Source organism: Bombina bombina, chromosome 6 (assembly GCF_027579735.1).
Source record: "Bombina bombina isolate aBomBom1 chromosome 6, aBomBom1.pri, whole genome shotgun sequence".
Taxonomy (NCBI): domain Eukaryota; kingdom Metazoa; phylum Chordata; class Amphibia; order Anura; family Bombinatoridae; genus Bombina; species Bombina bombina.
Window position 1 is genome coordinate 950,598,948 of NC_069504.1, and position 26,671 is coordinate 950,625,618.

General features: G+C 36.2%; 1 protein-coding gene across 2 annotated transcripts in view; it reads left to right on the plus strand.

The window, feature by feature from the left end:
• ATP10B (ATPase phospholipid transporting 10B (putative)) overlaps positions 1-26,671 on the plus strand; it is a 626,763-nt gene that overhangs the window by 578,488 nt on the left and 21,604 nt on the right. For both annotated transcript variants that reach the window (XM_053718588.1, XM_053718587.1), the window contains 5 exons: positions 801-927; positions 1,474-1,658; positions 16,780-17,092; positions 18,138-18,214; positions 22,524-22,649. In XM_053718588.1, the coding sequence (XP_053574563.1) occupies positions 801-927; positions 1,474-1,658; positions 16,780-17,092; positions 18,138-18,214; positions 22,524-22,649 (828 nt within the window). The remainder of the gene's footprint in view (positions 1-800; positions 928-1,473; positions 1,659-16,779; positions 17,093-18,137; positions 18,215-22,523; positions 22,650-26,671) is intronic.

Below are 26,671 nucleotides of genomic sequence, written 5' to 3' on the forward strand. Positions count from 1 at the left end.
GTACAAAGATATCTCTGTAATATAATTCATTATTTACTTTGTCCTTTTTTCCTGTAATTCCATTCTGAAATTGTGAACTTTTCAGTTCCAGTTAGAAATGGAAGTGCAGAACACTATAATATTCTACACAGCCATTGGCCGCACACTCTAGTGACCTATTTATAACAGCAGAGAAGGTAGCCTAAATTACAACATGGCAGCTACCATTGTTTTATAGACTCTAAAACGTTACACTTATTTTTTTCAAAATCTAAACAAGTAAAGAAACTTTAAAACTAGCATCTACTTGTTATTCACAGACTGATCTTTTCTTTGAAAGCATCATTCTGTCTAGCATTAATTTGGCGTTTACTGTCCCTTTGAATAAAAAAAATGTATGCATTCACCCATCTTTTTATTAAAAGATTGATACAATTCATGCATGTGTAGTAGGAAGTACAAACTAACACTGCTTTATTAGTTTCAGCGTAAATGTTTCTGATTTTTACTTACATTTAATACAAAATAATATTATATAACTTCCTATGAGTGATCATTTTTTTTTACTAATATGTCCCTTTTAAATTTCAGTTTTTAAGACATCTTTAGTCTAAAAACTAAATTATATGGAAATGTTCTTTATAAAGTTGACCTGTTACATTTTTCATTCTTAGAAATTCATCTGAACCCATAAGCATTTATTTTATCACCAGCGGTGCTAGGGTGAAAAAATCTACTTGGTATTAACAGTAGAAGTTAGATATCTTCACAGTGTACTTTGTAAATTTGTAAACTCTCCTTATACACTATTTTCCATTTAGGTCTTAAGTGAAGAAGATTTCCAGCGATGGTCTAACTTCCGAAGAGAAGCAGAAGCAGCAATTGATAACAAAGAGGAACTGCTCATGGAAACAGCTCAACATTTGGAAACTAAACTTAGTTTGCTGGGTAGGTGGTGATATCACTTTTAAAGGGACATAAGAATAATAGAATGAAAAGCAACTAAGCCCTGCACTGGACAAAAAAAGAAAACAAATCATTCAACACTATCATTTTGTTAACACAGTTTACAAGGTTTTACAAATCAAGAGCAGTTGGTGGATACACCTCTTTAAAAAGCTGTAAAAGCCTGGTATAATCCATGTTCCTGATCTCCTTTAGCCAGTCAGAGACAGATTAAAATAAGGCTGTTCTCTGAGCTATCCAATCACTTTGCTTTAAACATCATGTAGACAAAACCGCTGCCTCTTGAGGACTTCAAGCACAGTTTTTAGAAGTATTTTATAGCAAAACCAGGCAAAATTAATAACAAATCTATATTTCAATGTGTATTTATTTTCCATAATTAAACATTTTATTTGAAGATTAAAGGTTGAGTTTAATGTCCATTTTATTAATCTAAGCATGTCCAATACTCTAGGAATTCTATATATCCAACTATGTCTCTCTAGTTAGTTCAATTTGTGTGTTTTTTTTTTTTTTAATATTCCATAGGGGCTACTGGCATTGAAGACCGTCTACAAGATGGGGTGCCGGACACCATTGCCGCCTTAAGAGAAGCTGGGATAAACATCTGGGTTTTGACTGGAGACAAACAGGAAACTGCCATTAATATTGCATACTCGTGTCAGCTGCTGGACCAGAGTGACACTGTGTTTACCATCAATACTGAGAGCAAGGTGTGTTTGGTAGTGCACAGGGAAACTTGAACTCTTATCTTAAATTGATGGTAAACTTGACATGTTTAAAAATCATGTCTGGAATCTAAGCAATATTTTAGATGGACTTTAATTGGCCACTTCTAATGAAGATGTGCTGTAACTTACTTTTTAAACTAGCCAAGCCATTCTAATTCCCCACGCTCCGGAGGCTGCCCACTTCAAAATTCATATTTTTTTGTGAGCTAACGATTTTAACTGTTCTCCAATCAGCGTTCTAGCTAAAACAATAGTGCCGAATGGCTAGTGCACTGATTGGAGAACAGTTCAAACCATTAGCTCACAAAAAATATGAGTTTTGAAGTGGGGGGATGGAGCCCGGGATATTAAAATGACATGGCTAGATTAAAAAGTAAGTTAAAGAACATATTTTTAGAAGTGATCAATTAAAGTCCATCTAAAATATCGCTTAGATTCCGGACCTGATTTGAAAACATGTAAAGGTTACTATCAGTTTAAGTAAAAGAAGCTTAGCAAAAATACATTATATCTGTAAGATTGCAAAACAACTGTTGAAAATATTTTTAATTTTGCAAGAGATGTTTTTATAACATTGACTGAGATTTATTTAATCAAAAGTACAACAGTAAAATGCCATTTTCAAACTCATTTTTATAAATGCCTAATAATCCTTAGCAATTTTTCTTCTGCTGTGACCAATTAGGGACATAGATTGAAATAAGCTATCACACTGTTTTAGCAAGCACTATTTAACAGGGTTAGGATTTTGAAGTCTGGAGTAAAACACTTCAGCCTCTTGTGGGCTTAGGAAAAAGGCAGTTTTCAGACTTAAATGACAGAAAAGGATTTTAAACAAAAAGAAAGGAAGTAAATTACAGAACAGATAAGTTAAAGGGACAGTCTACACCTTAGTCATCTTAAAGTCTTACCTTAGATTAAGCTGCAAATATCCTCCTTTCTATATCATGCAGAAGGAATGGTAAAAAAATATTTTAAAATGAATATTGTTTCTGGCCACTTCGAAATAACTGCCATGCTCCACCCACCGATGACATCATGATCTGGGCTGCATATATTGTCCAATCACAAAAGGCTCACTAGATGAATTCAACAGACTGTGTCAATGCTATTCAGCTGAGGGCCTTGATGCAACCCAGATCATGATGTCATTAGTGGGTGGAGCTTGGCAGCCATTTCAAAGTGGCCAGAAACAATATTCATTTTAAAATAGCTTTTATACTTTTCCTGCTGCATGATATAGAAAGGGGTGCAGGAGGCTATTTGCTGCTTAATATAAGGTAAGACTTTAAGATGACTAAGGTGTAGACGGCCTCTTTAACTGAAATGTCACGCATTTGTGCAATAAACTTGGTACAGCCTGACAGGTTTTAAACTTGTTCTGTGTTATTTTTGTCTAGGAATAGTCAGATGACTTCTAGTGACTGACACATACTCATTAAGTGATTTCAACCACGTATGATGCCTTTGAAATGCAGCGTATTTGTTCATCCAGTTGCCATTTAGAAAATGTCATCATATTCTGCAAGCTATTCTCTATATTATTATGGTTTATTTGTAAGGTACAGGCAGATTACGTGGCACAGGAAACTTAAATAGCAGCTCTATTATATTATTTATCATTACTATATTTTACAGAACTTGTAACATCTGAGCAAGAAGGCACATATGAGAGAGTTCTGATGGTCATGTTTTTAACCCCTTGAGCGCTAACTACGCTCTGAGCCGTCGCAGAGTTTCCCACTCTGATGCTAAAGACGGCTCAGAGCCGTCGCTAGCACTCTCACATCTTGAGGGAGTTCTGGGGGCTCCCACCCGCTCCTACCCCGGCGATCGAGCCTGCATAGTGACAGGCATCGCCGGGGCTTCACGTTATGCGCAGTGACGTCACACGTAATGACGTCACTGCGCAACTTTATTTAAAAATCACAATGTTAAGTATAGGAGCAGGGGGCATGCTGCTTAGAAACCTGTATCTCAGGCATCTAAGCAGCTACAGACCCCCAAGACCCACCATTGGAAAGGTAATCACCAATTCAAAAAATTTAAAAAAAACCTTGAAACAGCTTAGCACCCAGGTGGGAAAGTGCTTAACACTCAAAGGGTTAATATATTTTTAATACTCTGCTAATGCCTGTTTTAAAAAAAACCCCTCAGAAATCCTTACTTTTCCAGCCATAAAAAAGATGTGTAAATGATTATAGTTTCTTGATACTACCCACTAGTAACTGTTTTTTAGGTTTAATATTTGATTCCAGTTTCTCACAGTTTCAAATGTAAGGGGAAAAAAGCTTCTAAAGTATCTAACTTGGATGAAAAATTATGAAATATATGCGGGGTGCAAAACAAAGTATAGAAAACTATAATCAATGAAGCATAAATCTGTGTCTATACATAAACAAGATAACAGTAAGAAACAAAGCATATTTAAATACACAAACTAAAATGGAAAGAACGGGGGGAAAAAACCTCTCCTCATAAAGAAGACACAGTCGATTTTACCAGTTAAAGAGAACCAGCCACCCTCTCTCTCTCTCTGACTCCACCGATATTTGCTTAAATAAGTCAATAGCATAACAAGTGATTTTCCATAGACTGGGTATAATTCAAAATATCACTAACTTGATCCCACTTAGAGGAAGTCTACTATCTCCAAGATCTGGCAATCACTAGCTTAGAGGCAGTAAACACAAAAGTATTAGAAAGGCTTACGCAGACCAGTAAGTCTACAGTGTAGGAGCTCAACTTCTGGGGCTTTGGGGAGATAAATGTGTAATCTCTTCAGCAACTGGAAACAAGTTTGCCAAAATTGGGATAAATAAGGGCATGTCCGCCAAATATGCAGAAAGTCACCACTCCTAGTACAGCCTCTCCAACGAAGGAGCGAAGCACTAGCTAAAAATGTAGACCTTCTAACTGGAGTTAAATACCATTGTGTAAGAAATGTATAATCAACTTCATACAATGTCACACAATTAATTGCTTCCCTGGTAGTCACTATGGCTTTCTGCCACTCTAATAATGGAGTAATCGATATTTAAAGGACAGTTTACACCAGCATTTTTATTGTTTAAAAAGATATGTAATCACTTTATTACCCATTCCCCAGTTTTCCATAACCAACACTGTAATATTAATATACTTTTTACCTCTGTTATTACCTTGTATCAAAGGCTCTGTAGATTGCCCCCTTATTTCAGTTCTTTTGACAGACTTTCATTTTAGCCAATCAGTGCTGACTCCTAGGTAACTCCATGGGCGTGAGCACAATGTTATCTATATGGAACACATGAACTAACGCCGTCTAGTTGTGAAAAACTGTCAAAATACATTAAGATAAGAGATGGCCTTTAAAGTTTTAGAAATTAGCAAATTAGCTTTGAACTAAGAATACCAAGAGAACAAAGCAAAATTGATGATAAAAGTAAATTTGAAAGTTGTTTTACATGCCCTATCTGAATCATGAGTTTATTTGACTGGAATGTCCCTTTAATAACTGTTCCCATATTTTTATGGGTGTTGGCTTCTCTTTAGAACTAACTCCTTCCATAAGAGTATAATGCATAGATATAAGGCTTTCATTTTTCATCCACGTTAGATGTGTTTCAACTGCTTGGATTGAACAATCTGTAGTTGAAAAATATAAGAGACTTGAACAGAAGATGCTTTTCTTACTTGTTTACCCAATTCTAAATTTGTTGATTGGTAGATATGCAGTGATATCTCATCATTTGTGAAATAGGGAGTTGTTTGTATCTCCTATATATATTATCTAGTATCTAATTAGTCAGTGTTGAAAGTATCAAGAGCTATATCTCTAAGATGGAAGTAATGCATAGCCCAACCTATATAACCCAAACATGTACAATTTTAATTGGTCAGCTACAATGAATGTTCTATATCCATTAAAGGGACAGTAAACACATTGTAATTACAGGATATTTCTATTGAGATGCTATAGAATAATATATCCGTGTCTTTTAACTTTTTAAAACAATTGTCCTTTTACTGCAATCATTTTTCAATAGCTACTATCATAAAGTTAGTACAAAATACATTGTTTTGTAGTTGTTATCTGATAAAGCCAATTATGGACAGATATGAAGCAGTGTTAGACTTGAGAAGTCAGCCAGGTACATTTCAAGTTAAGAGAATTAAAGACTTCATGAAAAGGGGGCAAAATTGATGAGGAAAATACATTGCGAAGTTGTTTCATTATGCATAACTAAATATTACTATAGGTAATAGGTACTATCTCTTTAACAAAGAATTTTAAGTTTATCGGTACTAATGATCTGTAAAGTGATTTACATGACACAAATGTGACAAGTGAAAGGATCTGAGAGAGAATTGTGAGATTCTTAGCTGTAGTTGGTACAATTTGGCGCAAAAATATAACCTCTTATGAATCTTTGCCGAGAAAAAAAAGCAGTATGTAGCCAAGAAAAAGAGAAGTATAAGATTAGTTTTCATGTATTTGCAGTTCCAGGGTCACAAGATTTTTTTTGTAATGTATCAGTCCATTGTGGGTCTTTACAGTCTGAGAAAACTGATTAAGAAATTATAATTGAATGCGTGAAAGGTACTCATATGGCTGTATGGTAGTCCCCACCACCAGTCTCTCAGCCCAGAGAGAAGACCTTTCCTCTAGTATATCGGCAATAGAATTTTAATTTGAGGCGTTATCTTGGACATAAGCATGAATTTTATATAATGCGGCATGCGACCAACCCAGCCATTAGCGACTGCCCCTCAATAAAACAAAGCAAGTAAGGGGCCCCTACTTAATAAACTACACTTCAGTCATATCTGTGAAATAAGAACAGAGATACACATCCTCGATTCTAGGTAAAAACTATACAATTTTATTTAAGCACATAAATATATGTACATACTAGAAACAAGAAGTAAAAACTCCTTAAAACAAAGTAAGTTCGTGTGCGGCTCTGGGCGGCTTTCCTGGCAATGAGCTGCACGCTTGCCCAATCTTTATTCACCGTTCAGACAAGTAACGTTTTCCTGTAAGTACCTCCACGCAAGTCAGTCATATCTGTACTTTAATTTTTAACATTTAAAGGGACATTTTACTTATATGCTAAATGACTTCAAAGTGATTTGGCATATCTGTAAAACAATGGCTAGAAAATATCACACGAGCCTCTCTATGTAGGAAAAATATATATTTTTATCATTTTGGTAAGATGTCCCTTTAAGTCACTAGTGTAATCTTTATAATATCCTGCTGATACAATACAAAATGTAAATTATTTATTTAAATTTGGTGTTGCTGCTTGAGTTTCATTTGCTGTCTCTCAGAGGTCAGATTGTACTTTTCTGTTCTCAGCTAGCTGAACTATGACTTGGGTGTGTATAATGTGTGATTGTCAAGCTTCCTTATTTGTTTCTCCGCAATAAAAAAAAAAATCTGTCACTTTTATCTATTGATTATATATTTTTTCCTTGTTACAAAGCCAATTTGGATGTTGTAAAATGAAACTATGCAGAGCAATACCACTTTTAAAATTGTAAAGGGTGACAAGAAACTAAATGTGATTTCATCTGGAGGCTGTAATTTCTCTACTAGTGTCAGGGTGCCAGGAATCAGACTGAGACAAGAAGTGCAAAAATAATCACACCTTTATTAATAGCAAAAAATAATAAAAAGTCAACAAGTTAAATAACAAGCCAGGCAGGGGTGAAACTACAGGGGGTGCAGAGGTCGCAATTGCGACTGGGCTCCCAAGGGTGGGGGCCCAGCTTAAAAATAAATAAATGTTTTTTTCTTTTTTTAAAAAAAAAACGTTGACCTGCACTGATATCATGTGAGTGTGTGTAGCAACTGGTACACTTTTGTATTAAGGGTTTGAAATATAACAAAAATCCTTCAATAAATAAAGGATGTGTTTCTCTTTTGTAAACTAAGCAGGTAATGGTAGTTTAAATTACCTGAATAGATACTGTGAGATTGTTACTTTTGAAATCTTTTAGTAAATAACATAAAGGTTTGAGACAGCTGAGTAGGTATAACTTTTAGTCAGGTAGAATTAATATTGAGATAGCAATTCAAAGGTATTGAAGTCAAAACCTGTCTTCACGCACACACACAGACATTCTAAAATATATACAGTTCCAAGCAATCCAAACCACACAAACAATATATCATAATTGGATGTTCCAAACTTTACTGATAGTAGTGAGCAGAGTTTGTTGCGGTTTTATATGGCACAACTTATACTGAATTAGGAATTAGGAACGTAAGTATAACATTGCTGCACAGAGTAAGTCAGTTCAAACGTGAGGTAAATTAGAGGATACAAAGCAAGGTAAGTATTATCCAGATAGCCAACATACAATACCCCACAAAGATCCGATAAGAGCAGAGCTAAGCAGTGACCGCCGATGGCGGTGAGAAGCTGTGTGTGCGCGGCTTGGTTTCCGGAACGCTGAGGATGTAGATCCGGATGCGTATGAATCTGAAGACGATGTCAGGTAGAAAATCCTCAAGGGAATCAGCTGTATCTACAATTAGCAAGTAGGAATGGCACAAGGAAGCAAACGTAACTGTGAGCTTCAATATTCAGGCAATGAGTGTTACTGCCCTATAAAGGAAAGTTAATTAGGAGGGAGGGGATAATCCTAAAAGGAATATCACAGATCCCCCCAGTCAAGGAATCACCTCAGGGGATTCCATCCGAGGTTTCTCTGGGTAACGACGGTGAAAAGCAGTAACCAGACGAGGTGCATGTATCTCAGTAGACCTTTGCCAAGAATTTTCCTCCGGACCATAACCTTTCCACTTTATTAAATATTCCAGCTTATGTCGTCTTACTCTGGAATCAAGAATAGACTCAACTTCAAATTCTTCCTGATTCTCCACCAAGATAGGCGGGGGTCTTAGATTAATACCTTGATGGTCTTTAGCAGAATAAGGTTTAATGAGAGACACATGAAATGTGGAATGTATTTTATATGAATCAGGCAAAATGAGTCTAACTGCGTTCTGGTTGATGATCTTATCAATCGTAAAAGGTCCTAAAAATTGATTGGCAAGTTTTTTACATGGTATTTGCAACTTAAGGTTCCTGATGGATAGTAGAACTTGATCACCAATTTGATAAGTGGGACTTGGACTATGATGTTTATCATAGTTACGTTTTTGATAGTCTTTTGCCTTTGAGAGAGAATCCTTCAATTGATCTAACCTTTCTTGTAAAGAATTGGTGAATTCTGTGGCACTAGGTGAGTTTACTTCTTTTCTAGAAAGAGATACGGTATTGGGATTAAATCCATAAGTAGCAAAGAAAGGTGACATTTTAAGAGAAGTGGAAACAGAATTGTTGTAAGAAAATTCTGCCATGGGGATATAATCAATCCAATCATCTTGTAAGTAGGTAATGAAACACCTAAGATATTGTTCAAGGGTTTGATTCGTTCTTTCTGTAAGTCCATTTGTTTGGGGATGGAATGCAGTAGTGTATCTACTATCTACTTTTAGTAATATGCATAGGGATTTCCAGAAAGAAGAGGTGAATTGTGTACCCCTGTCCGTAATTATTACGGTGGGTAATCCATGTAATCTTACAATTTGATTCAAAAAGGCTGTAGCTGTTGCAAGAGCGGAAGGCAATCCTTTCATAGGTATGAAATGAGCCAGACGCGTTAGATGATCTATTACAACTAGTATGGTAGTGTGATGTTGAGATTTAGGGAGATCAACAATAAAATCCATAGATATGGTCTCCCATGGTTTATCTGGGATAGGCAGAGGTCTTAAGAGGCCTATGGGTTTTTTATGGGAGATCTTGTTTCTAGCACAAACATCACAGTTTGTTATGTATAGGTAAATTGTGTGGTTCATCCCAGGCCACCAGAAATTTCTTCTAGTTAATTCTATGGTTTTTTGGATTCCCAGGTGACCAGCTAAAGTTCCATCATGGGTTTGTTTAAGGATAGTGTTCCTTAAAGATTCAGGAATGAACAACTTCCTTTTGTAATAATATAGTCCCGTCTGTGGATCTTTATCACAAGATCCAGGTATGTTAGGGTCTTTATTTAGAACCTCAAGTATTTCTTGTTCTAGAGAAGATATAACTCCTATGAATCTTTCTTCAGGGATTACAAACTCAGGGTCATCAGACAGATCTTTTTCATACATTCTAGATAAGGCGTCTGCCTTAATATTGAGTTTCCCTGGTTTATATGTAATTAAAAAATTAAACCGGTCTAAAAAGATGGACCAACGGACCTGTCGTGAATTAAGTGTTTTACTTTTCTTTAAGTATTCTAAGTTCTTGTGATCAGTGAAAATTATGAAAGGGAGATTTCGTCTTTTAAGTTTTCTGACAATCCTAAGCGAAATTGAGTACGCAAACTAATCTCATTCCATTGAGAGTCTTCTGCCCACATTTGGAATTCAGTTGTGTATTCCTCAATGGTTCTTTTTCCTTGCTTTAAGGAACGTAATTTTGTATCTGCAGTGATTTGACTGTTGGAATCCTCATATAGGTTTGTGAGTGCTCGAAAAAAATCTTGTAGTGAATCTAGGATAGGATTATTACTTTCAAAAAACCTATTAGCCCATGTTCTTGGTTCCCCTTGTAAAAAGGAAATGGTTGTGCATACTTTGATTCTCTCTGTATGATATGTACGTGGTCTTAGAGAAAAAAGTAGATGGCAGGCATTTTTAAAGTCCCTAAACTCCTTCCTTTTACCAGTAAATGGTTGGGGATAATGAACATGTGGTTCTGGGCTTTCAGCACTTTTAGTAGGCAAACAGTCTTTTAGTAAAGCTCTCAATGCAGCAGTTTCTGCTTGCACTTCAGTTAACCCTTTATTTAAATAGTCTAGTTTTTGATATATATTAGTTAACTCATTCTTTACTTCCTGAGGATTCATGTTAGGTTGTTATATAAATAAACCCTTATTTTTTAGGCCTGAATATTATGTAGCAACTGGTACACTTTTGTATTAAGGGTTTGAAATATAACAAAAATCCTTCAATAAATAAAGGATGTGTTTCTCTTTTGTAAACTAAGCAGGTAATGGTAGTTTAAATTACCTGAATAGATACTGTGAGATTGTTACTTTTGAAATCTTTTAGTAAATAACATAAAGGTTTGAGACAGCTGAGTAGGTATAACTTTTAGTCAGGTAGAATTAATATTGAGATAGCAATTCAAAGGTATTGAAGTCAAAACCTGTCTTCACGCACACACACAGACATTCTAAAATATATACAGTTCCAAGCAATCCAAACCACACAAACAATATATCATAATTGGATGTTCCAAACTTTACTGATAGTAGTGAGCAGAGTTTGTTGCGGTTTTATATGGCACAACTTATACTGAATTAGGAACGTAAGTATAACATTGCTGCACAGAGTAAGTCAGTTCAAACGTGAGGTAAATTAGAGGATACAAAGCAAGGTAAGTATTATCCAGATAGCCAACATACAATACCCCACAAAGATCCGATAAGAGCAGAGCTAAGCAGTGACCGCCGATGGTGGTGAGAAGCTGTGTGTGCGCGGCTTGGTTTCCGGAACGCTGAGGATGTAGATCCGGATGCGTATGAATCTGAAGACGATGTCAGGTAGAAAATCCTCAAGGGAATCAGCTGTATCTACAATTAGCAAGTAGGAATGGCACAAGGAAGCAAACGTAACTGTGAGCTTCAATATTCAGGCAATGAGTGTTGAAAGTTACTGCCCTATAAAGGAAAGTTAATTAGGAGGGAGGGGATAATCCTAAAAGGAATATCACAGTGTGACATGATGCTTCACTAGTTTCTCTGACTACAGGGGTTAGTGTTTCTGTTTTACCCCTTGGTGTTTATGTGTGTGTATTTATGCATGTATGTGTGTGCGTATGTTTGTGGAACCAGCAAATTACAGACCTTGTTACTACAGCATGGAGGGGGGTAAACAGTGTCAGTCTATACAGTACCACTATATACAGTATGGGGGGGTTGGACCATGTCACAGACTACTGTGGTCACTTTATAAAGTACTGGGGTGGGTAGGGTCAGGCAAGCCATCTCACCGACAGATTACAGACTGTGTCACTGACTCACTATATATAGTACTGGTGGGTTAAACAGTGTCACTATATACAGTAATAGGGGGTCAGACCATCTCACAGACTGTGGGTACAGGGTACCTCCTTTGCAGACATGTAATCTGATTCACATTTTTTTTCTGTGTTAAATGTAAAAAAAAAAAGATATGTATCAAATTCACTTTTTTTGGGGGGAGGGTGGGGGGGCCCTTCTTAGATTCTTGCACCTGGGCCCTGTGGTTTCTAGTTACGCCTCTGAAGCCAGGGGTCAAAACCAGAGCTGGTAGTCAGACGAGCCAAGTCAGGAGCCAAAGTGAATAGTCAGACGAGCCGGAATCAGGAACAAGGAAAACAGCAGAGTCAGGAACAAGCCAGGGATCAGGAACCAGGAAGGATGTCAGGCATACATAATAATACACAGGAACTCTCACAAACAGGTCTGAGACAACGCAAAGGCAAAGCATACTGAATAGAGGCCCTTTAAATAATAAGTGATGACATCACAATTCTGAGACTGCATCCTGTCTCACATGGATGATGCACACCAGTCTGGCCATAAAAGGAAGTGCAGGAAATGAGCAGCATCCCCCACAATGCACCATAGTCAGGAAAAGATGTGAGTAAAATGTCTGCCAGCAGCACATGGCAAACAAACAGGGAAAAAACCCTGACAGTACCCTCCCCTCAACGACCCCTCCCCCGCGGGAGGACAAAAGGCTTATTGGGGAAACGGGTATGGAAGGCACGGAGGAGGGCGGCAGCATGAACATCAGAGGAGGGAACCCAAGAATGCTCCTCTGGACTGTAGCCCCTCCAGTGAACCAATTACTGTACATGGCCCCTGGACATACGAGAGTCAATAATGCTGCTGACCTCATACTCCTCATGGTTGTCAACAAAGATAGGACGGGGACGAGGCAACACAGAAATGGAGTGCTTTGATACAGAAGCACTGTCAATGAAATAGCCCGCAGCACCGGAGTCAACAAGAGCCTGAGTGACTATGGAGGAGTCCACTCAGGAAAGGACAACCTTGACCAAAGGTTTCTCCATAAGCGGTTCCGGGGATGAGGATAAACCACCCAAGGTCTGCCCCTGACAGGACCTTAGGTGTTAGCATTTCCCGGCCGTGTAGGACAAGAATTCAAAAGGTGGCCCTGTAACCCACAATAGAGGCAGAGCCCCTCCCTCCTCCTAAAGGCCCTCTCCACCATGGAGAGACGCCTGAATCCCAACTGCATCGGCTCAGCAGTACCTGGTGACTCAGGACCAGGAGGCATGGGAGGAGAGGGAGTCATGGGTGGGAACGAACACATAGGAGACAACGGAACAGGAGGCTTCCATAAGTGCTCCTTGAAAGAGGGCCTCTCTCTGAGTCTGATGTCAATTAGGATCAAAAAGACACCAATGCCTTGAGATCCTCTGGTAAATCTCTGGCAGCAACTTCGTCTTTAATCGCATCAGAGAGTCCATGAAAGAAAGCGGCAACAAGGGCTTCATTGTTCCAACCTACCTCTGTGGCAAGCGTACGGAACTCAATAGCATACTGAGCAACAGATCTTGTACCTTGCTAAATGGACATGAGTCGTTTAGCAGCAGAGGAGGAGCGAGCCGGAACATCAAATACCCTTCGAAAGGAGGCCACAAATTCAGGGTAATTTGAAATCACAGGTTTATTAGTCTCCCACAAGGGATTAGCCCAGGCAAGAGCTGTGTCAGAGTGTAACAAGATGAGAAATCCCACCTTAGCTCTGTCAGAGGGAAACGCCTGAGGTAGCATCTCAAAGTAAATGCCCACCTGGTTCAAAAACCCTCAGCACTGAATAGGATCGCCTCCATATAGCTGAGGTAGAGGTGCAGAACCGGACATGCTTCTGGTAGGACTAGGTGCAGCAGCAGAAACAGGAGCAGCCATAACTTGCGGGACACTTTGGTCCAAATGTGCAGTGCGAGTCAGCAGGGTTTGCAGGGCTAGTGCAAATTGATCCAAGCGGTGATCCTGTACATCCATCCTGGAAATGATGGCAGGTAAAGGTGGATAATAGCACCATCAGGATTCATGGCCTTTGCGTAATGTCAGGGTGCCAGGAATCAGATTGAGACGAGAAGTGCAAAAATAATCACACCTTTATTAATAGCAAAAAATAATAAAAAGTCCACAAGTCAAATAACAAGCCAGGGGTCAAAAACAGAGCTGGTAGTCAGACAAGCCAAGTCAGGAGCCAAAGCGAATAGTCAGACGAGCCGGAATCAGGAACAAGGAAAACAGCAGAGTCAGGAACAAGCCAGGGATCAGGAACCAGGAAGGACATCAGGCAGCCAGGTAATACACAGGAACTCTCACAAACAGGTCTGAGACAACGCAAAGGCAAAGCATACTGAACAGAGGCCCTTTAAATAATAAGTGATGACATCACAATTCTGAGACTGCATCCTGTCTCACATGGATGATGCACACCAGTCTGACCATAAAAGGAAGTGCAGGAAATGAGCAGCATCCCCCACAATGCACCATAGTCAGGAAGAGAGGTGAGTAAAATGGCTGTCAGCAGCACATGGAAAACAAACAGGGAAAAAACCCTGACAACTAGGAGGTCAAAAACACTTAGGACTATTCTTTCACCTTCTAAGTTACCTAAACAACAACCCAACACATGGCTTCCTACACGATTAGGTTGTCATAAATGTAATGGCAATATATGTAAAACCTGCCAATACATTAAAAGTGGAATTAAATTTGAATCAACAGTAACTAAGGCAACATACGAGATTAGATATAACATAACATGTAACACAACCCATTAATCTATTGACATGTAAAGGCTGTAACAAACAGTATGTAGGTGATACCAAACGGGCCTTGAGAGACAGAGCTCTTCAACATCTTAGAGATATCAGTAATCCCGACAGTAACACGCCCATTGCTAAACACTTTAGGTATGAACACCAATCAAATGACACACTTTTACAAATACAAGGTATTGATCATATCCCCAGGCATAGGAGAGGGGGGGGGGGGGGGAGATAGAGAGAGGTTACTGGATCAGAAAAAAGTATTTTGGATTTTCAAGCTTCAATCCAAACACCCAGATGCCTTAAATTCCATTATGGATGTAAATTTGTTTTATTAAAAATTCTAATCTCATTTCACTATTTAGGATCTTCTAACAAAAAACAATGGAATAATTTAGGTTATTCAATTAGTAAATAAAAAAGGGGCAAGGTTGTTAAATAGAAAACAATACATGAATAATATTGATACATTTGTTGTTGCATATATCAGGGTGTTCTTTTTTTTCCTCAAGTTGTTGATTTCATTGATATTGTATTCATGTTGAAATATTTAATTATGACTTTGGTACTAACATTTATACTAACGTTTATACATAGTGGCTGTCTTTTACAACAGCAATGTAACATATAGTAATATACCTTTAAGATGTAAATTGAATCAGATGTTTCTGAGCTAATTAGAGACACCTTTGTCTTAAATAGAGGTCTGTTTGGAGTCTGTGGGTATGCCAGTGATCAAGGGCTAGGGATAGGCCTGAAACATGTTTGTGACTCTTTTCCACCAGTCCGCATTATTTTTCTAATGTTTTTTTATGGTTTTTCTTGGAATTTTTAAAACTTTTTGCACAATATATATATATATATATATATATATATATATATATATATATATATATATATATATATATACATATATACACACACACATTTGTACCACTGGAGTGAACATGTGTCAATAGTAGGCCCTCAGAGCATGTGCAGTAAACAAAAGGACGAGGGTGCAGCCAACTGAACCATTGAAAGTGATCACTCTGGTAGTGATAATTTTTAACAGCAGCATTCTTGTGAAAGGAAATATGTTGGAAAACTACTTCCAGTGGTAAACCAATTCCATTTTATTCAATATTTCTATAGTCCCTGTGAAAAGTTACTAATAAAGTCAGTGTCATGCACCAAATGTGCTCACATGCCTTTCCAGGTAAGGATATGTCAAGTGAGCCCTTGACAGAACACATGTATGTCTCAGTATTTAATCACCGGCTCCACCCTCATGGGAGAGTTTGTGGTTTGCAACTTTGACTGCATTGCGGCTAACTTGTAAAACCAGCGCACGAGCGCTAATATTGCTTTCATGAAAGAGATATATACCGCTCCACTTGTAATCTAGCCCATAGTGTGTACGCATGCTCAAAAATTATATTTAATTGTTTGAGACTTTAAAGCAGTGCTTTGGATGGCTGGTACATTTAGCACACCCATTGGCAGAGATAGAGAGAAGTTTTATACTAAACGTCAAAATTAATCTTTCATGATTGAGATAAAGAAGTTTAAAAATAAAACTTTTCAAATACTCCCATAATCAAAATATACACAGATTATGGAGTAATTGATTGTAAGTTCCCACGGTAATAGGGCCCTCAATTCCTCATGTATGTGTTTGTTAAATATTGTCTTGTCTCTTACACGTTTTATATCATTGTTTTATTTAAAAGAATTGTACCCATTGACAGCACTATGGAATATGTTGGTGCTTCATAAATAAAGTATAATAATAATATGCACACTTTTTAACCACCAACTGCTACTAAGCATGTGCAAGAGTTTATGGTATATACATATGTGGTTAGCTGATGGCTGTCACATAATACAGGGGGCAGGGAAAATATACTGCTTATTTGAAATTCAGATTAAATGTTATTGAATTGTCTTTTAATTATGTATTTTGTTGAATTATGCAATTCTGCTGTATTTAATGGTACTTCAACAATATAAGTATGCTATTAACAAGCTAAATATATCGATATTCAGCTGATGGCAAGTTTTTATCACATTATTATCAAGATTTAAGTTTAAACTATGCTTTTTTTCTAATGTCTATTTTTAATTGTCTTTATTTAACTACATTTTTTTGTACTAGTTTATACATTACACAATCTATCTTTGGGCTATTAATCCATTTTATTCAGTGGAATATGGAATATGACATATTCCTTTAAATTAATAGTAACAATATCTGTTTTTCTTTATGACAGGAAACCTGTGAATCTATCCTGGATTGCACTCTTGAAGAAGTAAAAAGCTTTGCACCCAGAAAGAAAAAGCGAAGTTTATTTAAAAGACAGAACTCTAAGACTTCACCAGAAATGGAAATTGCACAGCCAGAAGTTGGGTTGGTAATTGATGGGAGGACTTTAAACATAATTTTTCAGGGAGGCCTTGATGAAAAGTTTTTGGAATTGACCAAGTATTGCCGTTCAGTGCTGTGCTGCCGTGCTACGCCCCTTCAAAAAAGCATGGTGGTGAAATTGGCTCGAGACAAACTAAAAGTCATGGCTCTTTCCATAGGTAATACTCCTTTTTTTCTTCAAACAGCCTATCGAAAATGTTTCTGTAATATACATCTTTAGCTACTATTTGTAGTTGTAAAAAATACTTTTTAACTTATAACTGAGTTTAACCATTGGAAAGACCTGCTTGCGAGGTCTAATAATGCTGAAACAGTTGTCCTCATGTGAGTTATCATGTTGTACACTTCAGTGCCTGCTAGGATTAAAAGTGTAAAGATTAAATTTTCCTTTTGTGATTCAGGTAGAGCATACAATTTTAAATAAAGTCTCCAATGTACTTCTATTATTTAATTATCTTGGTATTATTTTTTTGAAAGGCAATCTTGCATAGGTAGTGTGGATGTGTTTGGAGCTCTATATGGTAGCAAACACTGTTGCTATCTAGAGTTCTTGGAAATTTTCAAGCTCCTGAGTCTACTTACCTGTATTTCAACAAAGAATACCAAGAGAGTAAAGCAAATTTGATAACAGAAATACGTTTTAAATAAATTGCAGCTATCTGAATCATGAAAAAAAAAGTGTTTCATGACCTTTTAAAAACAGCCTAGAGTAGCGTCACACTGGCATAAGGGAATCTTTGGCTATTATTATTTTAATTTATTTGTAAAGCTCCAACATATTTTGCAGCACTATTTAAAACTGATATTTAAAGCAGAAGAAAATATCCATATTATAACTGATTTGCATTCCCTTACCCAGAGTTCTTTGCTCCAGTGGAAGACACTGGTAGTTCAAGTCTATGGAAGAATGTACAGACGGGCCATACAATGATTTTACTCACAGTGGAGGAGGGTTTTTGTTTTTTGTTTTTTTCTCATCATTTTTACTCTCCGCAATTTCAATGGAAACTTGTAAAGAAATGAATGAAATAGCATTCAAATCTTAGTCTTCAGGAATTTTCTTGGCTCACACATTTCATTGTCAGATGTTTACTGTGTTCAGCTCACAATTTAATAATTCTAACTTAACATAAAAGGCAGAGAGGCATGAAATAGAAAATTAGGAAATATCTAGCAGAACAATTATTTTTAATTCTCTCTTAGGTGACGGTGCCAATGATGTCAGTATGATTCAGGCAGCTGATGTTGGAATTGGAATTTCTGGGCAAGAAGGAATGCAGGTAGGATGTGATATGATTTATAAATGCACACTTGCTTCAGCAGCTCTATGAATGATAAAATGGCTTAGAAAGTGTGCATCAAGAGGCAATTTATAGATTACATGTCTGTACATTTTTAAGGCTATCTTATTCAGTGAGCTCTCAGGACTAGTTGGGTCGATTACAGTAAGAAATATAATGGTTATTGCAGGCGTACCAGTAATTACATTATGATGCATCATAGCGCTCTTGATGATTGGGTTTGCATTAGAAACTGGTGGACATTTATTATGTACAATTAAAGGGCTATAAAAGAAACTTTGAGATTATATTATAAAATGGTAAATTGTGCATAGATTTTTTTTTTTATTTACTTTTATTTATTTTCCCCTTTTCCTTGAATTTAAAACTGAAGATTGTTTTTCTTTTTTCAATTTTGAGAATTTGAAGTTCAAACTACAGACTTCACAATTCTAACCATACAATAATAAATCTGTCCCTAATTGGCCCTAGCGGATGTGATACGATGCTGGAGAACAATGCAGTAAAAACATAGGCTGTGGTGGGTATTACAGCCAGAGGTTATAGTGCTAAACTATTATTTTCAATAGCTGTATTCTCCTGAGTGCTTGTTGCATTTAGGTACCATATAAGTGATGTCTCTCCCAAGGATTATAAGCAATCAGAAGAGAAAATAGTATCTCAGACACTGTGTGTGCGCTAAAGGCTGCATGAGTATAGTTTTTAATTTAAAGGGACATTCTAATATGCATTTAATATGCTCTTGTTAATTGAAGGGATTTAGCACCCAATTCTTTTCTTTCCTGATTCAGACAGAGTATACAATTTAAAACAACTTTCTATTTTACTCCTATTATTCATTTTTGTTCATTCTCTTGGTATCTTTATTTGAAAAAGCAGAAATGTAAGCTCAGGAGATGGCCCATTTTTGGTTCAGCACCCGGTTAGCGCTTTGTGGGTGTTAAACACACAAGGCTAGATTACAAGTGTTGCAGTAACAATATCATGTTCGCAATAGTGAAATATCACTCCCACGCTAACTTGCGCACATACTATAAGTTGAGAGTAAACGGATGCGAACAAGCCAGGTACCTTGGATAAGAGCAGGAAAAATAACCATGTTTACTCATCAGCTGATTATTTCACCTGTGCTCCAGTTCAGATATCCTTAAAATGTGGCCTGTTAGGGAGGCAGCAAGCCTGAGGACAAGATTGAAAACCAATGATCTATACCTTTTATATATATATATATATATATATATATATATATATATATATATATATATATAAAATAGAACTTTTTGAATGTAAAATATCCATTACTACCTTCAGGTTAGCGATGTAGGTTTAGTTTTGTTTTTTTTTCACTTTGCTCTCTCCATTGAAGAATATTGGGAGAAGAAGTCAGTGCGTTCACGATATCCAAAGTCCTAAAGTTGTATTTTTTTAAGTTGTAATGTGCGCGCTAACCCGTGTGCATTAAAAGTTTACTTCTTTCGTTTTTTGCGTGCAAGTGAAAGCGCTAAGTAGCACAACACTTAATCAAAGCTAGGGAATGGATAGTAAAGGTTTTATCTATCCCTTTTAAGCATTAAACAAAAATAAGTAGACTGCCCCTTTAATGCATTGTTCAAATGTCCCTTTAATGTAGTCATCACAGTATTGTGTTTTATGACTTTACTTTTTACGTGCAATTAAAATGAAATAAACTAGTACAACATAAATGAATGATTTGTGTGTACGCTTTGGAACTTGCTCTTTCTAAGCTGCAAAAAAGGATCATGCACTATATTAAATATAAGATTTCTAAGTTTCAGATAACTAATTTTCATGAAAATATACAACAGGGTTGTCCAGACTTTATCATGTGCCATAAACAGGACAGGATGAATTTATCTCTGTGTATGCAGCATAATGATGCATAATTGTAAAATCAACTGGAAAGTAATTTTCAGAATAGGTTAACATCTTGTTTGTAGCAAGTGATTTTCATGGCAAAACTCCCCTTGCCACTTTGCTTTATTGGAGATGCCAATTAAGACATGTTACTGAAGCAAACAATTGTTCTGCAATTCCTATTTTGATCACCTCTGTATAGGCCCGCTGGGGATAAATATGTGGCAAGGTTATACTTGTAAAATCTAAAGTGTGCATTTCTAATTCTCAGAATTAAAGAGAAAATAGTTAAATTTCAGAAAATGGGGCAAAAATAAATAGCAACATAATGCAGTGAGGTGTTTTTACTATGCATAATTACAAATATATAGCTGTTATCTGGTATTACAAGTGGTTGGTTAATTATTTTTACCAAAGCTTCTAAACATGGCCACAACTGTTTTTAGTGCACCCCTTACTTTTTATGGCTAGCACAGGGCTAGCTCTTATTACAAGTGGTAAGTTGTGTAGCATTTGAGTACAATTAAAAATACCATTGTAATTTTTTTTTTTTAAATGGCCATTATAATTGAAAAATTACATGCTCTAATCCGTTGTAGCATGTCATTTTAAGACTATTGACCGTGCAGTATTGTGTTTTAAACACACAGTAGAAATACCACTCGGGACTCACGGTGTACTGTCGGTCTCGAACGGAAAACGCCACTGTTCCAATCAGCAGCCCTAGTCGCATGAATCAGATGTGCCACTAGTGCTGTTGATTGGATCAGCATAATTATCAGCTCAGGACCAGCAGTGCACCGCGAGTCCCAAGCGATACTATGTGTTTATCCCAAATTGCTGCTGCTAAACACAAAGTATTGCAGGGTTAATAGTCTTAAAATGACGTGCGCTAATGCAGGGTTCCTCAAACCATGGATCAGGGCCCATTACTGGGTCGCAACACCCTATTTACTGCATATTTAAATCAACCCAGCACCGCAAAAATGTTTTTTACATCAATAAATATAAAGAAGAAAGCATCAAAATATTATATATCAATGAGGGGCTCCAACCCATTCACTCAAACATACAAACTTCTTTCAAACCATGGAACATCAGCTAAAAAAAAAACCTTAAGGGGGAACCGAGTCATTTTTACACAGGTTATCTCTAATCATGTTTACTGTGTTGCGACTTGTGTTTGTGTTGTAGAAGAGTGTATGTAGTGTGTGTGTTGTATGACTGTGTAGTGTGTATGATATACAAGTGAGTGTGAGTTGTATGAGTGTGTGTGGTGTGTGTGTATTGTATGAGTGTGTGAGTTGTATGAGTGTGTGTGTTATTACTTTTTATAACACAGTCAAGTTTGATTACAATCAGGAATAAAGTATGTGCACATTTTAGTCACTTTGCCAAAAATGTCAGATATCTTGTATATTTTAAAACAAAGCATATGGTCGCAAAGGTACGCTGTATCATGGCACCCTGCTCTAACCGTCCAGAGCATGATTTTATATATATATATATATATATATATATATATATATATATATATATATATATATATATATATATATATATATATATATATATATATATATATATATATATATATATATATATATATATACTGGGTCGCAACACCCTATTTACTGCATATTCAAATCAACCCAGCACCGCAAAAATGTTTTTTACATCAATAAATATAAAGAAGAAAGCATCAAAATATTATATATCAATGAGGGGCTCCAACCCATTCACTCAAACATACAAACTTCTTTCAAACCATGGAACATCAGCTAAAAAAAAAACCTTAAGGGGGAACCGAGTCATTTTTACACAGGTTATCTCTAATCATGTTTACTGGGTTGCGACTTGTGTTTGTGTTGTAGAAGAGTGTATGTAGTGTGTGTGTTGTATGACTGTGTAGTGTGTATGATATACAAGTGAGTGTGAGTTGTATGAGTGTGTGTGGTGTGTGTGTATTGTATGAGTGTGTGAGTTGTATGAGTGTATGTGGTGTGTGTGTATTGTATGAGTGTGTGAGTTGTATGAGTGTGTGTGTTATTACTTTTTATAACACAGTCAAGTTTGATTACAATCAGGAATAAAGTATGTGCACATTTTAGTCACTTTGCCAAAAATGTCAGATATCTTGTATATTTTAAAACAAAGCATATGGTCGCAAAGGTACGCTGTATCATGGCACTGGGTCTTGGGGAAAAAAAGTTTGAAGAACCCTGCTCTAACCGTCCAGAGCATGATTTTTATATATATAAATATAAATAAATATATATATATATATATATATATATATATATATATATATATATATATATATATATATATATATATATATATATATAATGGTGCTTTAAACAAAGTAAATGGTGCTGATTCATTTTTTTTATGTCCTTTTCTGTAACTGCAGGCAGTGATGTCCAGTGATTTTGCCATATCCCGTTTCAAGCATTTGAAGAAACTGTTACTAGTCCATGGACATTGGTGTTATGCCCGACTGGCTAAAATGGTCATCTATTTCTTTTACAAGAATGTGGTAGGTTTGCTGAACGCAGCTTATATTTCTAAATCACTACTGCAGTTCGATTGAATTTACATGCAGCTACTCACTAGTAAATTATCAACCAAATCTAACCATGCACATGAAAACATACCATGCTCTGTATGTAGGAAAACATCTGTAAAAACATAACTCAATACTTACATGCAGGTGTCTTGGAAAAGAATAGACTTAGTTATATTCTGGAGTGATATTCTATTATATAGTTACTAATTGATTATAGCATTAATCACATAAATTAGAGGTAACAATTTGCATGCACAAAACATTATTTATAGTGCTCATAGTCAAGACTCTTAAACAATGTTAATATGGGAAAATGTGTGAAGATGAAAGATACAATTATATTAGAAGATGGTTGTCTAGGCAACTGTTTTTTTTGCCTCCGTTCTTCATATTGCTTTTTTTATTTTTGTAATATTATTCCAAACACTGATGCAGTTCAAATTAAACATTATTTTGTTCAAAGTTTAATAATCCAAATTATGTGATTACTGCAAATGAATATAATGTGAAGTAATGAATAGCATAGAGATTTCAGTTCAACGTCTTTACATTCAATGAGTTTTTTTCCACTTCTTAAAGAAGTGTTATGACTGCAAATAAAGAAGATGTATCTTCTGAGTTTAATATTTAATAAAGGATAAAGACTTTATAATAAGACATTACTCAAAGACATTTGAGCAATGTATCTTTCCTGTATTGGTGTTTTTATAATATTAAAAACTACTATGATTTAAGCAGATCACATTAATCTTTATTTACCTATCCCCAAAATACTTTCCAATAGCCGATGCATTTTGTTTTGTAATAATAATCACATGAGATGGTGTAGATAATCACCTCTAGATAAAGTAAACTATACACTGCATGAAGTGACAAATAGCATCACAATCAGGCTATGCTATGTTATCTGCCCCTCTTTTTTCTTTCTTTCAATGAATAGGGTTTAGTTTCATAATGCGTGGAACACACAAGGTCATATCGGCTATAAAAACCATTTAGCAGATAAACCACAAATGCTCAGTCTCTGTCTAATATTTAATTCCGTTTTTCTTTACACTTTGTACTGGAATAAAACATGACTAACATACTAATCTGAGAGAATCTCAAGTTACAAGAAAGTTTAGGCCTAAAATGGCTGCCTTTTACCTGCTTGTTATCTCTCATATTTGGTAACTTATTTTACTCCTAGTGTTGATTGGATGACGTTAATAAATATATTTTAAAAATGTGGTTTAGTATGTAATTATTATGCTTAAAGAATTGATTACTGAATTGATTACTGAATGAACATTACCCCTGGGATACAGCTAACATTACAATTGAGTAACTGATAAAAAAAAAACTAATATTAACATTAAAGTGATGGTAAATCACTTGGATTTACCATCACTAAAAATAAAGAGGACTTTCCGACAACAGTTTGTAAAAATAAGCGCTAAACTTACCCTTTCTGTGCCACTTCCTTCTTGCTAAACTCAACATCTCCAACCACCCACAGCACATCTCTCTTTTTTTCAATGAGGTGATGTTTGCACCTCTAAACCAATAGCCGTGCTAGTCATATGACAGTGTTCTGTATGCTAGCATGGCTATTAGTTTAGAGGGGGAAACGTTACCTCATTGAGAAAATAGTGCTGTGTTGTAGGTGAACTGAGCCGCTGAGTTTAAGGGTAAGTGCTAAACTTAACCTTTCTGTGCTGTGGTAAGTTTAGCACACATTTTTAGAAACTGATGACTAAACATCCTGGTTATTTTTAGTGATGGTAAATCCTAGCTTTTTTTAAACACTCAAATTTACCATTACTTTAAGGAATTTATTACAATGCTGACATTAGTCACCAAGGTAGTATAGCAGTAGAAGAGTGGATAACCAATTTAAAGGAATATAAAACACCTTTAAATAACAAGACTATTCTGCCTATGGGGAAAAAAAAGTTAAGTTTAAACCTAACACCCTAACATAAACTCCATGTCTAAACGCCCCTAATCTGCTGCCTCCGACATCGCCGACACCTATATAATGTTATTAAGCCCTAATATTCTGCTCCCGATATTGCCGGCACCAAAATAAATCTATTAACCCCTAATCTGTTGCTCCCGATATAGCCACCACTATACTAAACTTATTAACCTCTATTCCCCTGCACCCCAACATCGCCCACACTATAATAAATCTATTAACCCCTATTCCGCCGCTCCCCGACATCGCCACCACTAAATAAAGCTATTAACCCCTAAACCACCAGCCCCCCACATTGCAACAACCTAAATTAAACTATATTAACCACAAACCTAACTGTAGCCCTAACACCCCCTAACTTTATCATAATTAAAATAGAGCTAAATGAAAGTTACAATTATTAACTAAATAATATCTATTTAAAATAAATACAAACTTACCTGTGAAATAAAACCTAAGCTGCCTTACACTAAAACCTAAAATTACAAAAAATAAAAAAACTACCATTACAAAAAATAACAAACAAAATTATCCAAAACAATAAAAAATATTCCTATTCTAATACCCTTTAAAAAAAAGGGCCTTTTGTAGGGCATTGCCCTAAAGTTAACAGCTCTTTTATACAAGCCCCCAAACCAACAAAATAAAAATAAAGTTGTTAAACCTAATATACCCATTGCCCTGAAAATGGCATTTGTATGTGCATTGCCCGGAAAAGGGCATTTTGCTCTTTTGCATTGTCCTGAAAAGGGCAATTAGCTATTTTAAGAAATGCCCAACCCCTAATCTAAAAAAACCCACCCAAAAAAACTTTAAAAAAAACCTAACACTAACCCCTCTTTAAGTACTCACAGTTGCTGAAGCCCCGCTTGAAGGATCTTCATCCTGGCTCCATCTTTATCCAGGTGACCCCATCTTTATCCAGACGGCATCTTCTATCTTCATTCCGGCGGCGCGAGTCCATCCTGAAGACATCCGGCATGGAGCATCCTCTTCATATGGTCACCGCCGTACACAGAATCTTCAATGCAAGGGAGCCTTTTCAAAATGGTGACCCTTGCATTCCTATTGGCTGATTTGATTTTTGAAACTCAAATCAGCCAATAGGATGAGAGCTTCTGAAATTCTATTAGCTGTTCAAATCAGCCAATAGGATTTCAGTAGCTCTCATCCTGTTGGCTGATTTGAATTTCCAAAATCAAATCAGCCAATTGGAATGCAAGGGACGCCATTTTGAAAAGACTCCCTTGCATTGAAAATTTAGTGTACGGCGGCAACCATGTGAAGAGGATTCTCCTCGCCGGATGTCTTCAGGATGGAAAAGGTCTGCGCCGCCTGTATGGATGAAGACCTCGCCGCCTGGATGAAGACATCTCACCGCCTGGATGTCCGGGGATCGTTGGGGGTTAGTGTTAGGATTTTTTAAACTTTTTTGGGTAGGGTTTTTTTTTTTAGTTTAGGGTTTGGGCTTTTCTAAAAAAGAGCTAAATGCCCTTTTCAGGGCAATGCAAAAGAGCTAAATACCCTTTTCAGGGAAATGCCCATACAGATGCCCTTTTCAGGGCAATGGGTAGCTTAGGTTTTTGTTAGAGTTAGGTTTTTTTATTTTGGGGGGTTGGTTGGGTGATGAGTTTCTTTGTTGGGGGGGTCTTTTTATTTTTTTTACAGGTAAAATAGCTGTTTAACTTAGGGCAATGTCCTACACAAAGGCCCTTAAAGGGCTATTGGTAGTTTATTGTAGGTTAGGGTTTTTTTATTTTGGGTGGGCTTTTTTATTTTTATAGGGCTATTAGATTAGGTGCAATTCTTTTTTATTTTTATTAATTTCGTTGTTATTTTTTGTAATTTAGTATTTTTTTATTTTTTGTAATTAGATACTTTGTAATTTTTATAGTAGTGTTAGGATTTTTTTAATGTGTATTTGTTTTCTTTACTTGGTAGTTAGTTTAATAGTTATATTAGTTTAATTGTTAGTTTAAACTTAGTTTTTTTAATTTGACAGGTAAGTTTTTATTGAATTTAAGATAGGGAA